This window comes from Coregonus lavaretus (assembly GCF_964263955.1).
Source record: "Coregonus lavaretus genome assembly, chromosome: 6".
Taxonomy (NCBI): domain Eukaryota; kingdom Metazoa; phylum Chordata; class Actinopteri; order Salmoniformes; family Salmonidae; genus Coregonus; species Coregonus lavaretus.
In genome coordinates, this window is record NC_139993.1 from 23,630,307 (window position 1) to 23,648,768 (window position 18,462).

General features: G+C 42.0%; 2 protein-coding genes across 2 annotated transcripts in view; one reads left to right on the forward strand and one right to left on the reverse strand.

The window, feature by feature from the left end:
• Positions 1–18,462, reverse strand: part of LOC311130833 (26S proteasome non-ATPase regulatory subunit 1) — a 116,675-nt gene that overhangs the window by 61,369 nt on the left and 36,844 nt on the right. The gene's annotated exons all lie outside the window — the stretch shown is intronic.
• Positions 92–13,625, forward strand: LOC311131222 (5-hydroxytryptamine receptor 2B-like; the record flags this gene model as incomplete). Its single annotated transcript, XM_084164074.1, has 3 exons — positions 92–353; positions 7,923–8,123; positions 12,703–13,625. The coding sequence occupies 3 exons, from the start codon at positions 92–94 to the stop codon at positions 13,623–13,625; spliced, it is 1,386 nt and encodes a 461-aa protein (XP_084020200.1).

The window sequence follows — 18,462 nt, forward strand, 5'->3', positions numbered from 1 at the left end:
CTGCCCGTGGGACCATGCTGGCCAAGCCCCCTGAGCCAGCCAGAGCAGAACCCCGACCCGTGCCCAGGCCAGCCATCCCTTCCACAGCAGCATGTCCCAGCCAGAAGCGGCCCCGCTGGCGACCAACGGCTCGGGGGCCGGGGAGGTGGCCGGGGCTCAGCTGCGCTGGGCTGCTCTGCTCATCATCATGGTCATCATCGCCACCATCGGGGGCAACATCCTGGTCATCTTGGCCGTGTCGCTGGAGAGGAAGCTGCAGAACGCCACCAACTACTTCCTGATGTCCCTGGCAGTGGCCGACCTGCTGGTGGGACTCCTGGTGATGCCCATCGCCCTCATCACTGTGCTCTACAGTAAGTCACCCCAACATGACTGCCCGCTTGCCGTGCCATGAGAAAGGACCCCATCACTGGCACATTCACTTAAAACTCAAGACACTGCTTATACTAAAATCTACTGGTCCTACAAGTGTGAACAGTTCATAGAACTGTGACCCGATAATTGCCTCAACATCAACTAAATTTAGAATTATTCCTTTTCAGCCCCAATACGGCAACATATCGCTGATTCAAGCGAAAAGGCTGGCCTAGTACTTGTGCTTAGCTTGGCTCCGATAAATTAGGTCTAAATTGCACTTGGTCACCCCAGTCCCCATGGAGCTGCCATTATAAAGCTGCTGTCAGTTGAGAGCCCCGGGAAACACCTGAGCGCAACGGTTCAGTAAATGTGCATTGCAAAGCAGAAAGCCATTACAGAATTGCGTTCATCATTTGTTAACAGAACAGAGCACAAAATAGGCATGCATATTTACGATAATTCAAGAGCTGCAGAGTTTAAAATAGGACGCCAATAGAGATGCTGCTGAATCTCCGCCAGCTATAAACAAATTATAGCAGATGACAAAAACACAAGATAGTGGACAATAAACAAACTACTTCCTTTGGCTGTGTAATCACGGCCGAAGCACAGCCCTATCAGATACCAATGATCATGATGACCCAATTTCTGCACGACTTTCACAGATAACTTTCCAAATCGCAAACCAACCTCTCCCTCGGCTCACACACTCATTCACTTCGGCCGCGAGGGGAAAAATTAAAGATACAAGCGCAAACTGAAAACATTCGGATTCGATTCCACTAAGTGATGTAGCTAGCTGTACAACTACAGCTGTGCTTCAAAATGCAGAATTAAACACCTGCCTCTGTGCTCTTCTGACACAGAACTTAAGCAGGGCCATTACTCCTCATTAAATCTATTGGAGAAAATGGCCCTGCGACACACACACACCAACCACCCCACCTTGTCCATGCGTGGCAGGAATCTGATCTCAAGTCATGCTTTCAGAAAACAAGCACTTTCTTTGCATAAGAACCATATGTGCCGTGCAAACAGCGAGGCATGAGGCAAACTGCTAAGGGGGGGAAGCTGCTCCATCGCATCTTAATGCAGTCCATCGGGGCAAGACGCATGGAAAGGAGGGGATAAACAAAGTCAAGGCCATGTCCTCATGCTTATCATGTCAATCAATCCCTGTGTCTTTAAGAGCGTCTTCGTTCTAAATCTGGAGAACATGAGTAGATGGATTGTCTTAAGTGACCATAGTTGACAGAAAGGGCCAAGACCGCAGTGTAAACAGCTAGTGGCTTTTGAAGAGAAGTAGCCTTTGTTCAGAGGATGGAGAGGGGCTGTGTGTGAGTATGTGTATGCACGTGTAAGTGCACACAGAGCTCGTCTGAATGTGTGAATGTACAGAATGGATGCAAGGTCCGACCGTTCAGGGGCAGCTGTCATTTCTCTCCTGGCTGGAGACAAGAGCACACAGCGGGGGTGGGGGTCAGGGGGACATAAACAGAGTTTAGTGCTTCACGCCAAGCCTTTAGAGCCTCTCGACATGGTGGGCCAGTTAAGGCCTGTGTACATCCAGGCCGGCGGCGCTAAGAACAGTGGGTGTAGGCAAACGGCGAGAGAGGGGATCAGTGCTCACATCCAAATCCTACCAGACATTTACCAGAAGACAGAGACAACATGTTATAGCTACTTGTTATATAACCGCAGTATCGTCACCACTAATATATCACTGCCATTAAACCCAAGACTCTCTAAATTCCAAATAAACCACAACTACATAGAGACAACTACATAGCATAGAGAAAGTGCCAGCAATTCTTGGTTTTTGAACATTTCTCCACTTTCTTCTGTGTCTGCCTGGATAAATATCTCCTCTCTGTCCCAAGCCCTGGCTGTGGGTGAAGTGCCAGACTAATCACAATTAGCCTAGCTATTGCCTCAAACATCCAATATTAATGAGTTGGTGAACCCAATCATAGTTAAACCTTCCTCCAAAATGAAACCTTTTACTGATAAAGAGGGCAGGGCTAGTGTCAATTGATGTCTATAACAGCTGTAAGAAGTCCTGAGGGTCTTTTCCACATCTGCCTAGCAGATGAATTTAAGGCTTACAGTCAACACCTTGAAAAATTAAATGGTTCCACTGTTTAAAAGGTGCACTGACTATACTACAGTGTAAACCTAAATATACAGCTGAATAAGCCTCGGGTGACCATAGACACCCATTAAGAAAAGCTATTTGAAGGACTCGGCAGGGAGGCGCCTACCATAGTGCCATGTTTGCGAGGTAGTGCCACGAGAAGTGTTTATATTGAGGACAGAGATAAATGTTTACTTAAATATATTTGGGCCTTGGGACAACTGGGGCACAAGACCTGACAGTCCAGAAACTATGTTAATTTCTCTACCACCAGAGTGAAAAGTAGAGTGACGATTAAGATTTCACGAAATAGCCCACCAGCCCATAAGTGTCACTATGGTCGACATTCCTCTGAACCAAGGGAATGACAGAACATTCTTACCCTTCTTCACTAATGAGCTCAATACTGTCTGTTTCAGGGAGAGGTCACGCTTTTAGAAGGCATGCCTCGGTCCCAGACTCACCCAGTCTACCCACAAACAACAGGTAGGCTTAGATCTACATTTCCCACTCAACCAGAGCTGTCTTTTAACCTAGACTTAACCAGAATTCGTTTGGAGAACCCTCAATCAAAACATGCCAGATTTAAAATGTGAACAACCTACAGACTAGCAAATTAGCACTCCGGAGGAGAGCTTAAAACAAGAACAATACAATTTATGAACGAATACTGCCTTGAAGGACCTCAGTGCAAACAAAAAAATCTGGAAGTTCTTACAGCCTTCAAAATACTACAATTATTTACTTTCATCTGTGGGACATCCATTGTCAAACAAAGTATCTAGCAAAGACTACATGACCAAAAGTATGTGGACACCTGCTCGTCGAACATCTCATTCCAAAATCATATAATAATATATAATATGGAGTTGGTCCCCCCTTTGCTGCTATAACAGCCTCCACTCTTCTGGGAAGGCTTTCCACTAGATGTTGGAACATTGCTGCGGGGGCTTGCTTCCATTCAGCCACTAGAGCATTAGTGAGGTAGGGCACTGATGTTGGGCAATTTGGCCTGGCTCGCAGTCAGCGTTCAAATTCATCCTGAGGGTGTTCAATGGGGTGGAGGTCAGGGCTCTGTGCAGGCAAGTCAAGTTCTTCCACACCGATCTCGACAAACCATTTCTTTATGGACATCGCTTTGTGCACGGGGGCATTGTCATGCTGAAACAGGAAAGGGCCTTCCCCAAGCTGTTGCCACAAAGCTGGAAGCAAAGCATTGTCTAGAATGTCATTGTATGCTGTAGCTTTAAGATTTCCCTTCACTGGAACTAAGGGGCCTAGTCTGAACCATGAAAAACAGCACCAGACCATTATTCCTCCTCCACCAAAATTTACAGTTGGCACTATGCATTGGGGCAGGTAGCGTTCTCCTGGCATCCGCCAAACCCAGGTTCGTCCGTCGGACTGCCAGATGGTGAAGCGTGATTGTTCACTCTAGAGAACACGTTTCCACTGCTCCAGAGTCCAATGGCGGCGAGCTTTACGCCACTCCAGCCGACGCTTGACATTGCGCATGGTGATCTTAGGCTTGTGTGCGGCTGCTCGGCCATGGAAACCCATTTCATGAAGCTCCCGACTAACAGTTCTTGTGCTGACATTGCTTACAGAGGCAGTTTGGAACTCAGTAGTGAGTGTTGCAACCGAGGACAGACTATTTTCATGCGCTCCGCGCTTCAGCACTCGGCGGTCCCGTTCTGTGAGCTTGTGTGGCCTACCACTTCGCGGTTGACCCGTTGTTGCTCCTAGACGTTTCCTCTTCACAATAACAGCACTTACAGTTGAACGGGGCAGCTCTAGCGGTGCAGAAATTTGACAAACTGACTTGTTGGAAAGGTGGCATCCTACTACGGAGCCACGTTGACAGTCACTGAGCTCTTCAATAAGGCCATTCTACTGCCAATGTTTGGCTACGGAGATTGTATGGCTGTGTGCTCGATTTTATACACCTGTCAGCAACGGGTGTGGCTGAAATAGTCAATTCCACTAATTTGAAGGGGTGTCCAGAAAGACCATGAAACAATTGTGATGGCCAGATCAGAGTTTAAGATTTAGGATGAGTTTACAGATGCACTGAAAAAAAAAAGGATTCCCATATAAAGTATGGAGCCCCTTAAGAACTGTGTGCATGTCTTGTGTAATCAGAGAGCCTGACAGACATCAATGGCGCAGGACAGAGTGTTTATACCCTGGTATTTGCTGGAACGGGGACATTTTCTAAAGTAAGCAATAATAATAATTATCGTAATTACAATAATAATACTCAAAGACAGCCCTTTAATAAGACAGCATTTTCAGCTTTGTTTTTGTTTGAGTCCAAACTGGCTTTCTCCCACTTTGGAATGGTGACCTCACCCTACACTAGAGGTTTGTAGCTCTGTTTTCAAAGTATTCGCTCTCTCACAGAGTAGCCGGTCCACTACAAATGGCTTCATACGTTTGACTTAGAAATGTGGCCACCTTGGCAAAACATATACTGAACAAAAATATAAACGCAACATGTAAAGTGTTGGTTCCATGTTTCATGAGCTGAAATAAAAGATCCCAGAAATGTTCCATACGCACAAAATGCTCATTTCTCCTTTGCCAAAATAATCCATCCACCTGTGGCATATCAATAAGCTGATTAAACAGCATGATCATTACACAGGTGCACAATAAAATACCACTAAAATGTGAAGTTTTGTCACAAAAGAATGCCACAGATGTCTCAAGATTTGGGGGAGCGTGCAATTGGCATGCTGGCTGCAGGAATGTCCACCAAAGCTGTTGCCAGAGAATGTAATCTTAATTTCTCTACCATAAGCCAACTCAGTTGTTTTAGAGACTTTGGAAGTTTGTCCAACCGGCCTCACAACCGCAGACCACGTGAAACCACGTCAGCCCCTCCACATCCAGCTTCTTCACCTGCAGGATCGTCTGAGACCAGCCACCTGGACAGCTGATAAAGCTGTGTGTTTGCACAACCAAAGAATTTCAGCACAAACTGTCAGAAACCATCCCAGAGACAAGATCCTGAGGCCCATTGTCGTGCCATTCATCTGCCGCCATCACATTCAGCATGATAATGCACAAAATTGCACACTCCTTTGTAAATTGTCACGATTGAAACCAGCTGCATTCTATGAGAACATGTCGCAAGGATCTGTCCACAATTCCTGGAAGCTGAAAATATCCCAATTCTTCCATGGACTGCATACTCAGACATATCACCCATTGAGCACGTTTGGGATGCTCTGGATCGACGTGTACAACAGCATGTTCCAGTTCCAGCCAAAAATCCAGCAATTTCGCACAGCCATTGAAGAGGAGTGGGACAACATTACACAGGCCACAATCAACAGCCTGATCAACTCTATGCGAAGGAAATGTGTCGTGCTGCATGAGGCAAATGGTGGTCACACCAGATACTGACTGGTTTTCTGATCCACGCCCCTACCTTTTTTTTAAGGTATCTGTGACCAACAGATGCATCTGTATTTCCAGTCATGTGAAATCCATAAATTAGGGCCTAATGAATTTATTTCAATTGACTGATTTCCTTATATGAACCGTAACTCAATAAAATCTTTGAATTTGTTGCATGCTGCGTTTATATTTTTGTTCAGTGTACATCTTCAGAAACTTTACCAGCAGACATTTATAAACTCTGATCTAAGCACTTAATATCACCACATGCACAGAATATGTTGAGAGTATGAGCTTATTCCCATAGAGAGAAAAAAAGTATCTTTGTCCATGTTAAGTAGACACAGATGACAGCAATTAAAGGGCTCACAAAAATATACTCTTAGAAAGTACCTATCGAAGTTTATTTAAATATCACACAGAAAATATTTCTAAATTAAAAAATAAGGAGAAAAGGCAAATGGTGCATCAAGCTGAACAAAGCACCTGAAATGGTGTGCAGTGGAACCCAATAAAGAGGGTAAGGGGTGTCCATTACAGTCCTAGGGCGCATGTAAAACATGAAGGGAGGACACTAAAATAGTGTTCAAGAACCATTTCTTCAAAAGTGCATTACTTTTATAATTGTATATGAATATACAATATTAGTAGTAAAACTTTTATACAAAAATTAATGTGATATATTCACTAATGCTCGAGTTATGAAGCACAAGCAATCAGCTAAAGGGTTAACACTAAAGAAATCATTCAAAAACCTTTCCAACAACAGGATCTTTTACAATGCTGATGTGCAATGGGACATAACCCAGCCCAATTACTCACCAATTTCACATTGGAGACCCAAAATAAACAGTTCTGGAGAGAAGGGTGCTTGAACACATCTACATCAAGAGCATAGAGCTTTCAGCTCCATACACAGTCATAAGAGCTGCAGTAAATTCATTCTTTACTAAAATAAACAAACAGAATTCACTACATCAGAGCTGGTTTTAATCCACTATTGAAGCACATCTCCCCATTGCTGGTGGGGTCAACAACACAAGCTCTATTTATAATACAATAGGTGTGCTGAGGCCATGAGAGCACATCAGAAATTATACTGAACAAAAATAAATGCAAACATTTCAAAGATTTTACTGAGTTACAGTTCATATACGGAAATCAGTCAATTGAAATAAATAAATTAGGCCCTAATCTATGGATTTCACATGACTGGGCAGGGGTGCAGCCATGCCCTCCAAGGCCCACCCACTTGGCAGCCAGCCAATTAAAATGTGTTTTACCCCCACAAAGAAAAAGGGCTTTATTACAAACAGAAATACTCCTCAGCACCCCCTCCTCCCCCTAAAACGACATTGAAGGCAGCTTATGGTAGAGAAATGAACATTAAATTATCTGGCAACAGCTCTGGTGGACATTCCTGTAGTAATCATGTCAATTGCTCACTCCCTCAAAACTTGAGACATCTGTGGCATTGTGTTGTGTGACAAAACTGCACATTTTAGAGTGGCCTTTTATTGTCCCCAGCACAAGGTGCACCTGTGTAATGATCATGCTGTTTAATCAGCTTCTTGATATGCCACACCTGTCAGGTGGATGGATTATCTTGGCAAAAGATAAATGCTCACTAACAGGGACGTAAACTAATTTGTAAACAAAATTTGAGAGAAATAAGCTTTTTGTGCGCATGGAACATTTTTGGGATGTTTTATTTTAGCTCATGAAACATGGGATGAACACTTTACATGTTGCGTTTATATTTTTGTTCAGTGTAGTCCTGTTTTCAAATGGGAATAATCCAAATAGATAGCAATTCAATTCAGATTGTTAAAACAAAATCATGACTTACAGTCACTGAAATCTAAATTAAATAAGGCTTATCTGAAGTAAGGTGAACACATTTAAAAGATTTAGCACCACAGTAATCAAGTTTGAGAACTGTATTGTTTTAATCTCAAATGGTTCTGTATTGGCCTATGAGAGCAGTTAACAATCCAATGCTTTCCATCTTTTTTCTGTTTCTCAGATTCCGGGTGGCCTCTTCCGGAATTCCTCTGCCCAATCTGGCTCTTCCTGGACGTCCTGTTCTCTACAGCGTCCATCATGCACCTATGTGCCATCTCACTGGACCGCTACATAGCCATCAAGAAGCCCATTCAGCACAGCCAGTATAAGTCTAGGTCCAAAGCCATGGCCAAGATAGCAGTGGTGTGGCTCATATCCATTGGTAAGCTGCTCTGTTTTTTTTGTCCTGTGTTGACTGTTGATTTCTGCAATGTTTCTACAGTGACAGTTTGATTGAGGTACTTTAGTCTACATCATTGCAGTTCAATTCCTTAGCATCTGTGGCAAGCCTGGTTGATGGTCAGAAAAGAAAGCCGGATGCAATAAAAACAGAAGCTATATAAAGTTTCACATACAGTGGGGTGAAGTTTCTAGGGAGGGAATTCAACACAGTAACAGAGTATCAGAGTGATAGCAGTCAAGGTGACCTGTGGGAAAACCCAGTAAACGATCCTGAAAGACTTGCACAAAAGAAGCATAAAATGAAAAGGGGGGTTAAAGGATTTTGAGAGTATTCCTCCAGGAAGGAAATTCATTTTACATCACCACTAGGGCTGTGACGGTCATGACATTTTGGATGACGGTAATTGTCCTGCCAAATGACCGTGTTCACCATAATAACAGCATTTTAAAAAACAGCATTTTATACATTCCTTCGCTCCTGACTGCATGTGCGGTCATAGAAATAGAATGAATAGAACCGGCGTCCATATTCAAGTCAATGATGGCATAATGGGTGGACTGGTGGCCTTTGCGAGTGTACCCATAGGAGCAATGCAGGAGGTAAAATGTGCTAAGAAATGTGCTGTGATTTGTTGATTCAACTCAACTGACATTACAAAAACATACATCAGTTAACATCATCTGAAGGAAATTATTGCATCACAATACCAGGCAGCCATTGTGAGTGTACCCAGGAGTTTACCTACCAGTCAAATTACCAGAGTTTATACTTGTCCGGTTTATACTTGGTCTAACGACATGTCTGTAGACAATTAGAATGCAACAAGTGTTGCTGGTCAAAACAACATTTAATTTATATCCGGTGGAATGTCTGTAGACCGTTGCTGCGACAGTTTCCTTGTAGCACTGAATGACCCAATTTTATTTCGTCACACTGTGGCAGTAGGTACTTTTCTGTAAGCTCGCCATTACCTTGCAAATAATAATGTTGTTGTGGGTTTATGTTCCTGTAATAATGAAGAAAACGTAGCTAAAGTTAAGCCATTGTCATTATTTGAACTAACTAGCTAGCAACGACCCAAAACATTGTTTCGAAAATTCCTAATTCTATGATTCCAAGACCGTTCTATTCATTACATTTCTATGTGTGCTGCTGCTGCATTGTGGGGGGAATTAGCTCGACTCTGAAGACTCCTTTGCTTGTTTCAGCTAGGGGTGAACAACTCCAGGATTTTTGGAGTTGTCTCCGACTGCTGTGGTGGGAGTCGAAGGAGTAGACTCTTGCTCGACTCCCAAAACACGCTGAAACGGCTGCACACACACACACACCACCTCATTATTGGAGAGTCCTACTAGGAAGTCTAATTTCGTTTTCTAGAGAGGACTGGCATGAGCATGATGCTGCCCACTTATCTTATAAAAATACTTTTGTTTGAATATAGAAGGTGATGTGTAGGAACTAGAAGGTGATGTGTCAGTGATATTTCTGCTGTGCGCAGCCTTGACCGAGCCCATGGGATGATGTGGTGCATGCCGATAAGCTTATTCTTTGCTGTGTTATATAGCCCTATCCAGACAGGACTAGTATTACTAGAGACGTTGGTTATGTAGGCAAATTATTATCCAAGCATGTGCATTATTCCAGAGGACAATTCACACAGGATTTGTTTTTTTTATGACAGAAGCCTGGAGTGGAGGTTTTTATTCTCGGCGTAAATATATTGTCTTGACGATAATAGGCTACACATAACTCGTGCTTGGCTGCCAAATGTATAAGTGACCCCATAATATTTAAATTGAGGAAGTGTGATCATAAATCATTATTTAAGCGATCCATGATAGATGTCCCTCCTAATAAAAATGCCCCCCATCCTGGTGATTTGAGCTGCTGGACAGTATTTGCACTTGAGATGCGTTTATGGATGAGAAAGTGAACTTGCCATTTAAATTTTTTTTTAGCTCAGTGCGGATTCGGGGTGGCCCTGCTTTGCAATTTATAGCTAGGACATCAACAGCCAGAGTTTAATTAAATAAGCTATAGGCATAATACTTTTTATTGCACATTTAGGTGTAATTAAACTGATGTATTTGTATTTATTAGGGATCCCCATTAGCTGTTGCCAAGGCACCAATATCGTCCGCTATTATCCTCAGTAATTTTTTCATCCAGGATATCAAACCCCGGTGGCTTGTAATTGTTGATAGACAACCATTTTTTTCAACTCTTCCACACTCACTTTTACGGAATTCAAAAGTACGATGCTTGTCTTTCATAATTTGGTCAGATATACTTGGATGTAGTGTCAGCGTTTGTTGCTGGCATTTCATGCCTAAATTTACTAATCTTGCCAATGAAAAAATCACTAAAGTAGTTGGCAATATCAGTGGGTTTTGTGATCAGATTTTGTGATTTTGCCATCTGATTCAATGAATGGAGCTAAGTTTGCCTTTTAGCCCAAAATGTCATTTAAGATTTTTACTATCATTCTTTATATAATGTATTTTTGTTTCATAGTAGGCTATAGTTTCTTATTTGTATTTAGTTTAGTCACAATATTTCTCAATTTGCAGTACCAAATTGGTTGTGCTGCCAGACTTATTTGCCATTCCTTTTGCCTCATCCCTCTCAACCATACCATTTTTCAACTCCTCATCAATCCAAGGAGATTTAACAGTTTTTAACAGTCATTTTCTTAATGGGTGCATGCTTATTAGTAACTGGAATAAGCAATTTCATAAATGTGTCAAGTGCAGCGTCTGGTTGCTCCTCCTTACACACCACAAACCAGCAAATATTATTTACATCATCAACATAAGAATCACTACAAAACTTATTGTATGACCTCTTATATACTATATTAGGCCCAGCCTTTGGAACTTTGGTTTTCCTAGATATGGCTACTATATTGTCATCACTACAGCCTATGGATTTGGATACCACTTTAAAGCAAATTTCTGCAGCATTAGTAAAGATGTGATCAACACATATTGATGATTTCAATCCTTTGCTGTTTGTAACTACCTGGTAGGTTGACTGATAACCTGAACCAGGTTGCAGGCACTGGTTAAAGTTTGCAGTTTTTTCTTGAGTGGGCAACTTGATGAAAGCCAGTCAATATCTAAAAACCTCTCTGTTGATATCACATACATTATCAAGCATTTCACACATATTATCCAGATACTGACTGTTAGCACTTTAGCGATGTTCAACTTCAATTCACTGGCACAATGTAGAATAGTTTAGCAATACGCCTACTCGTTGATAGCCTAATATTTATTTTAATATACTTTGTGAATATTTGAGGCACTGCAAGACAAGACAATGCGAGATAAAGATTACCAAGTTATAGCCTATACGCACGGTTCCGACTGTCTGTCTGCCTGCCCCTCTCTCCCTCGCCTGCTCTTTCTCTTTGCTATTAATCTCAGATTACATTGCTATGAAAGATGGGAGTATGTGTTTTGTCTTCGGTCTGTTGTGTGTAGAATAGCTTAGCCTTCTCATTGATAGCCCCTACCTGATAGCCCCTGATCATTGCATTCATTTGCTTAGCCTATTATTAGACCATAAACGAGGTGGAGATGGAGCTGAAACACTGGAATCCTCTTCTCACAGGGCATCTTTCATACGAGGGAATTTCAGACTCAAACTGGTTTCCCATTTTTGGCCCAATGTAAACCTAGACCCAAATGTGTCATTTGCCACTGTCCAATGAGATAGTTTGAGAGTTGAGACAAACATAGTTTTATTTTCCTGATTGATGATATTACTTTAGAGTCCACTGCCCGAGTCTGTATTGCTGATGACTGGCCAGTGAACCCTCAGTAAATAAGCATACTGGTTTGCTTTTAATGATCTGTTATCCGTTATATATTAGCTTTCCAGTAGGAAATGAAATTAAACACCCCTATGCTCGTTAACATAGTCAGACCAGACAGTTCCTCTGACTGAGGCATTTGGGAGATTGTGGTGTGAGGACTTGGCGGAGTTCAGCCTGGCATTAATGGTAGTAATGGAGCGTTCGGACCCCTTCACAACAGCACGTCCCCAGTTTTCACTCGGGGCTAGGTTCTACACATTGACTTTCTTTCACTGAGCAAAACCAGATTGCTTTGAGTTACAGGGGCAGCACTTAGACACATCAACTGATGAAGAGTGTCTTCGTCCAGGGTGTGTGTTCACTGTCACTGTATTATAGCTGGCGATATATGGCTAGTTTATTTGATTGTTAAGCAAAGAATGAGAACTTCCAGGACTCACAGAATGCAGTTTCTTCCTAACCCTTTGCGCTCCCTCTGCTGTCCTCAGTTGTGAAAGCATGAGGCTTTCTACAGTTTTATACTCTGGCAACATCAAAAGGAAAAGCAGTTATGAAGATTTAATGTCCAATAATAAAATGCAAAAACAAAAGCAGCATAAAGTGACCACTGTGGAAAACTAAGCTGTGAGAAGATACTGTATCTACTTCCAAATCACATTGAATCTCACACAACCAAGAGTAGGATGCAAAGTTTGCATTGATGATTTGACTGACCAAACTTGTCTCTCTCTTACACAGGTATCGCAATCCCCATTCCCATCAAGGGGCTGAGAAACTACCATCTTCCAAACAATGTTACCTTTAACAGCAACCACACCTGCCTATTGAAACCAGACAGCTTCCGAGAGTTCATCATGTTTGGCTCCATGACAGCTTTTTTCATCCCTTTAACCATCATGATGGTCATCTACCTGCTCACCATTCAGGTGTTGCGCAAGAAAGCTTTTCTGCTCAGGTCAAAGGTCACCCAGCGTTTCACTCGCCCAACCGTCTCCACAGTCTTCCAGAGGGAGCAGTCCATGGCCTCTCCCACAACTGAGAAACTGCCGGGAAACCCCACCTCTCCCACCAACCCCATCACAAGTGACGAGATCCCCATCCGTCGCATGTCCACCCTGGGCAAGAAGTCCATGCAAAACCTGACCAATGAGCAGCGTGCCTCCAAGGTGCTGGGCATCGTCTTCCTGCTGTTTGTGGTCATGTGGTGCCCATTCTTCATCACTAACATCACCTCTGTGCTTTGTGCCAGCTGCGACGTCCATGTGATCGGCAGTCTGATGGAGATCTTTGTGTGGGTGGGCTATGTGTCATCAGGTATCAACCCGCTGGTCTACACCCTCTTTAACAAGACCTTCCGCCAGGCCTTCACACGCTACATCACCTGTAACTACAGCAGCATCAGTAATGGGCCAGCCAGCCATACAAGAGAACAGCATTGCTGTAGGAATCTGACACGGATCTCCTTCCGTTCATCTGTGGCGGAGAACTCTAAGCTGTTCATGAAGCGGGGAATGAAGAACGGCATCGGGCCGGTGAGCTATCAGAGTCAACTGAGCCGTCGGCAAGCACCATTGCAGTCATCTAGCAGCGTTCTCCTGGACACTCTACTCCTTACCGAAAATGAGGATTGCAAACCCGAAGAGCATGTCAGTTACTTGTAGGCCTTTCGGAAAATGCAGTCAGCAAAAGGGAAACAATTTGAACCAGAAAGTCACACCAAGGCTTGAGTTATGAGCTCCCCAGGGGATTACCTTCCATGAGCATCACCTTCTAGTTCCTACACATGGTTTCTTTGCTATTCAAGAAAACAGTGTGCTCTCAAGGGGAAAACAAAAGGAGATGTCGATCTCTGTCAAACACTTTGGCAAGAAATAAGAGGCTCTCTGTACAGAGATAGCTGAACATTATGAATAAAATGAGACATCAAATAGGTGTGTTGAGGTGGTTGCCCTCAATAAAAGATAACCTGACAAGGGTCAGGTCAGATTGTCCTTAAGAAAGCCGCAAGAGAAATACGTAAGGAATGAAGACATATGACTGTCTGGAAACTCTCTCAGTGGATACAATGTCTATTCCAATGCTAATCCTGTCACCTTGGGCTATTTAGTTCTCTGCTATGGACAATTTCCATTGAGGAGATGACATTCTTACCTATTGAGAGGACAAACACTTCACCTTATAAACTAGACATTCAGCCTCAACATCACACAAAATAGTTTATAAATACCAAAAAATTGCAGTTAAAATGGGTGGTAAGTGCTTTCATGAATATTAACAGATTTAATTGTATAGTCACAGGTCCTATTTTCCCAAACTGTTAAAGCATCCAAGTGGATTATTATATATAAATACAACAAAGACAAAACCTTTGCAAAAGGGAAGCTTGTCAAATACAAATGTATAGCCTACAGATGGATATGTATTTAGCATAAAGTGCTGGTTCATAAATTGATAAAACTGTGCTTGGCTAAAAGAAAAGCCATAAGTATGTCATTTTTTTACAGTTCTTAAAGGGGCAATCAGCAGTTGAAACAATAACAAAGCGTCGTCCCCACCTCTGTTCCAGTAAAAAGCTGAGGGATGGGGCTGGAGAAATGTAACCACTCAAATTCATAGACAGAGCTATGGATGCAAGGACTGACCATCCATGATATAAAAACTAGTTTAAACATGTTTTGAAGCTATAACAGGGTCTGACATTAACGATGGCCAATGGAACTCGTCAGTCACTGGCCCAGGAACTTTTCTGCGCATTTTCGTGTTCCAGCTCAGCATTTACCCGCTCTGTCGCAGCGTACCATTGAAGACTACACGCGGTAAAGTCATACCATTTGTATTTGAGCAATACGATTGACCATTCATTGAAGCATCACTTGTTCCCGCAAGTCACAACTAGTCAAGCAGCACATTAGATTATTTTTGATTTTATTAGCCGATGCCAATGGCCTTCACACAGCACACGCAAGCTGTCCTGAGCAAAATAAACGCTCAATAATCCATTCGCTCATTTACCTTTGGGAAAGTAATATACAACCTTCAATAGAGAACATACAGTACTAGCAATATGCTGGCTACTGTTGATAGTCTGCAAAAAGAAAGTTACAAAAAGACACCTAGCATTTGTCTTGGCTAGCCTACTGTAGACAGTTGATATATCTAAAATGTAAATGTCAATGTAATATCTTTTGGAATGTTGGTCTTAAAGGGGCAGCGTCCTATTTTGAGATGTGAAAAAATATTCTCAAAACGACATACTTTAGAAACAAATGAATGCATTTAATACAATGTTTAATAATAATGACTCGCATTGCAAAATTATATTACACAGCTTTTTAATAACCAAAATGTAGCCTATTAATAGCTGAATATAGAGAGAAGCATGCCAATCTATAGGCCCCAATGCATTTAAAAACAACATGTTCTGGTGCTAGTCATTGGCTGCTAACAGCTGTAACTGGCAAGCACAAAAACAGTCAACTTCTGGAGTACAGACCCCAAGAAACAGTCATATCGCCCTCAAGTGGGAAAAGAAAGAAAACTGTTCATAAAAATAAATAAATATATAGAGGCATATTTAGACAAAAGAAATTACACTGTAAATGATAACCATTAGCGCAGGATTTTTTTATTTTATTTTTTTATGCTGGAAGTGAATGCTGGAATTAAACAATTAACTACGCAAAAGGTGTGTGCATTAAGGAAATAGAAGCCTGTCTCTAATTAGCGCCCATTTTGTTCAGTGATTTATACAAATAAACACCCAGGCTATTAATTAATTGATGTTTTTTACGGTAGAGGAGTGTTACTTTGTTTAATACTCCAGGCCACAAGGTCGCAGTAGCTTGTTTGGCTTGTGCCTGCTGTAGCTAATGTAAGCCAACTAGCAAGCTGTGCTAATGTTGTTGCTAGCTAGAATTTTTTGAAAGCCCTTGTTGATTTACATTTAAGTCATTTAGCAGATGCTCTTTTCCAGAACGACTAACAGTTAATACATTCATCTTAAGAGGGATAATCCACCCCAAAACACAAATACCTACGCTTAACAGAGTGAAATAGCTATATTTTTGTCATTATAACAAGGTTGGTAGAAACATGAAAATCGTTGTGAAATCAGTTGCAGCTCAAGTCGACTACAAAACCCACAATGCAATGTTCTCTCCCCGGGCTCGCTGGCTAAATAGCTAGCTAGTAAACGTAGCTACACACAATAATACCAAAGTCAATATCAGTATATTAAGTAGCTAGCTGTAAAATCGGTTCAGCTTGCAGTTCCTCTCAGCCCAGAGCGAGTGCAGAGTATGTTGCTATGGCAACAACGGCCCCTTCCCACGTTTCCCACAGACACACAGGGCGCATTCCGAGATGATATCTTGAAGGAGAAACAGAGTTGAATAATTTGGTCCACTATTTTCATTGAACACATCCAAGTGAAATATATACTTTGTCATGACGATATAAAACGGATGGATGTGTTGCACATACCATCCATTGGCTGATTTGGCAATCTAGAGTGTAGGTAATTGTTTTAAAAGTGTTATGAAATGTGATCGTGTGTTATCCCCCATCTCCAGTGACGAGAACCATGTAGATATGACGCGTTCCTACACAATTTCCTCATTTCACAGACTGCACACTTAAATCATGGGGATTTTTCTTTTTTACCCACTGATAAAACATAGGCTTTCAGCTAATTGACAGGCGTTTCATGATTTTTTTATTCTGGGGGTGGATTATCCCTTTAAAGATAGCTAGGTGGGACTAGAGTGGTTAAGGTGACCGTATTACCGTCATGAGTCTCGACCGCAGTAAAATTTCAGCCAATTTTGGTAAACTAAGTGTGGTTTGCTTAATTTTTTGTCCAGTATGAACACTCCAAAGGAACTCAGACCCCTCAAAAGAGCTCCCGAAGCGAACCGAAAAGACCATCTCGAGAGGTGGTCAGAGTTGAATAGTGTGAGAAGACAACATATTTGGTTTAAAAAATCACAACACAGGGTAGGCTACATAATAAATAATTGCTCTTAAGGGGCAGTAGCTTACATTAGGTGTACAATTTTTAATTACAGCATTATTTAATCTGCAGTTATTATTCTGCTACCAATCATATTTACATGTTAATAGTATCTTCAGATTGCATTTAGTTAAAAGATGAGACAATAATTGTAATCTATTAGCTTCCAAAATGTAAGTCGGTATATATCTATACTGAACAAAAATATAAAACGCAACGTATAAAGTGTTGGTCCCATGTTTCATGAGCTGAAATAAAGATCACAGAAATGTTCCATACACACAAAAAGCTTATTTCTCTCTAATTTTGTGCACAAATCTGTTTACATCCCTGTTAGTGAGCATTTCTCCTTTGTCAAGATTTCCATCCACCCGACAGGTGTGGCATATCAAGAAGCTGATTAAACAGCATGATCATTACACAGGTGCACCTTGTGCTGGGGACAATAAAAAGCAACTAAAATGTGCAGTTTTGTCACACAACACAATGCCACGGACGTCTCAAGTTTTGAGGGAGTGTGCAATTGGCATGCTGACTGCAGGTATGTCCACCAGAGCTGTTGCCAGAGAATAAAATGTTCATTTCTCTAGCATAAGCCACCACCAACATCATTTAGAGAATTTTGGCAGTAAGTCCAACCTGCCTCACAACCGCAGACCATGTGTAACCACGCCAGCCCAGGACCTCATCATCTGGCTTTTTCACATGCGGGATCGTCGGAGAGACCAGCCACCCAGACAGCTGATGAAACTGAGGAGTATTTCTGTCTGTAATAATGCCCTTTCGTGGGGAAAAACTCATTCTGATTGGCTAGGCCTGGCTCCACAGTGGGTGGGCCTGCCTCCCAAGTAGGTGGGCCTATGCCCTCCTAGGCCCACACTTGGCTGCGCCCCTGCCCAGTCATGTGAAATCCATAGATTAGGGCCTAATGAATTTATTTCAATTTACTGATTTCCTTATATGAACTAACTCAGAAAAGTTTAAGTTTTGGTTCAGTATAGCTGTCTGATAATACATTCTGATGGAATGGCTTGTCCTGCACATGGTAAAAACCCAGAGTGCATTGTGTGAATGTTGGAAAAAGATCTTGGTTCCTTTCTAAACATAGCAATGTCAATGCAAAGAGGATTCTGACCACAAAATAGGTTAAGTGAACTGGCAAAAGAGTTGAGTCCTCATTCAAAGGCTAGAGCAGTTTGAATACAGTCCTTTCAAAACGCACCTTACTGATCGATCAATTTGAATCAATAACAGGTTGAAATTGAGAGGAAAACATGGTCGTTGTGGATGTTGTTTCAAAGCCTAACAACAAAATGGACAGCGCTTTCCAAGGTGATGATTCATTTTAAAACACCCATCCTATTAGAGCTTATGCATATGCCTATATATAACTCTGTAAGCCGCCCTGAACAATCAATGAACAAATAGCGTTGCCAAGGCCTATACATTCTCTCCCAGATTCATGAATAGGACGTTTGGAGTGTAGC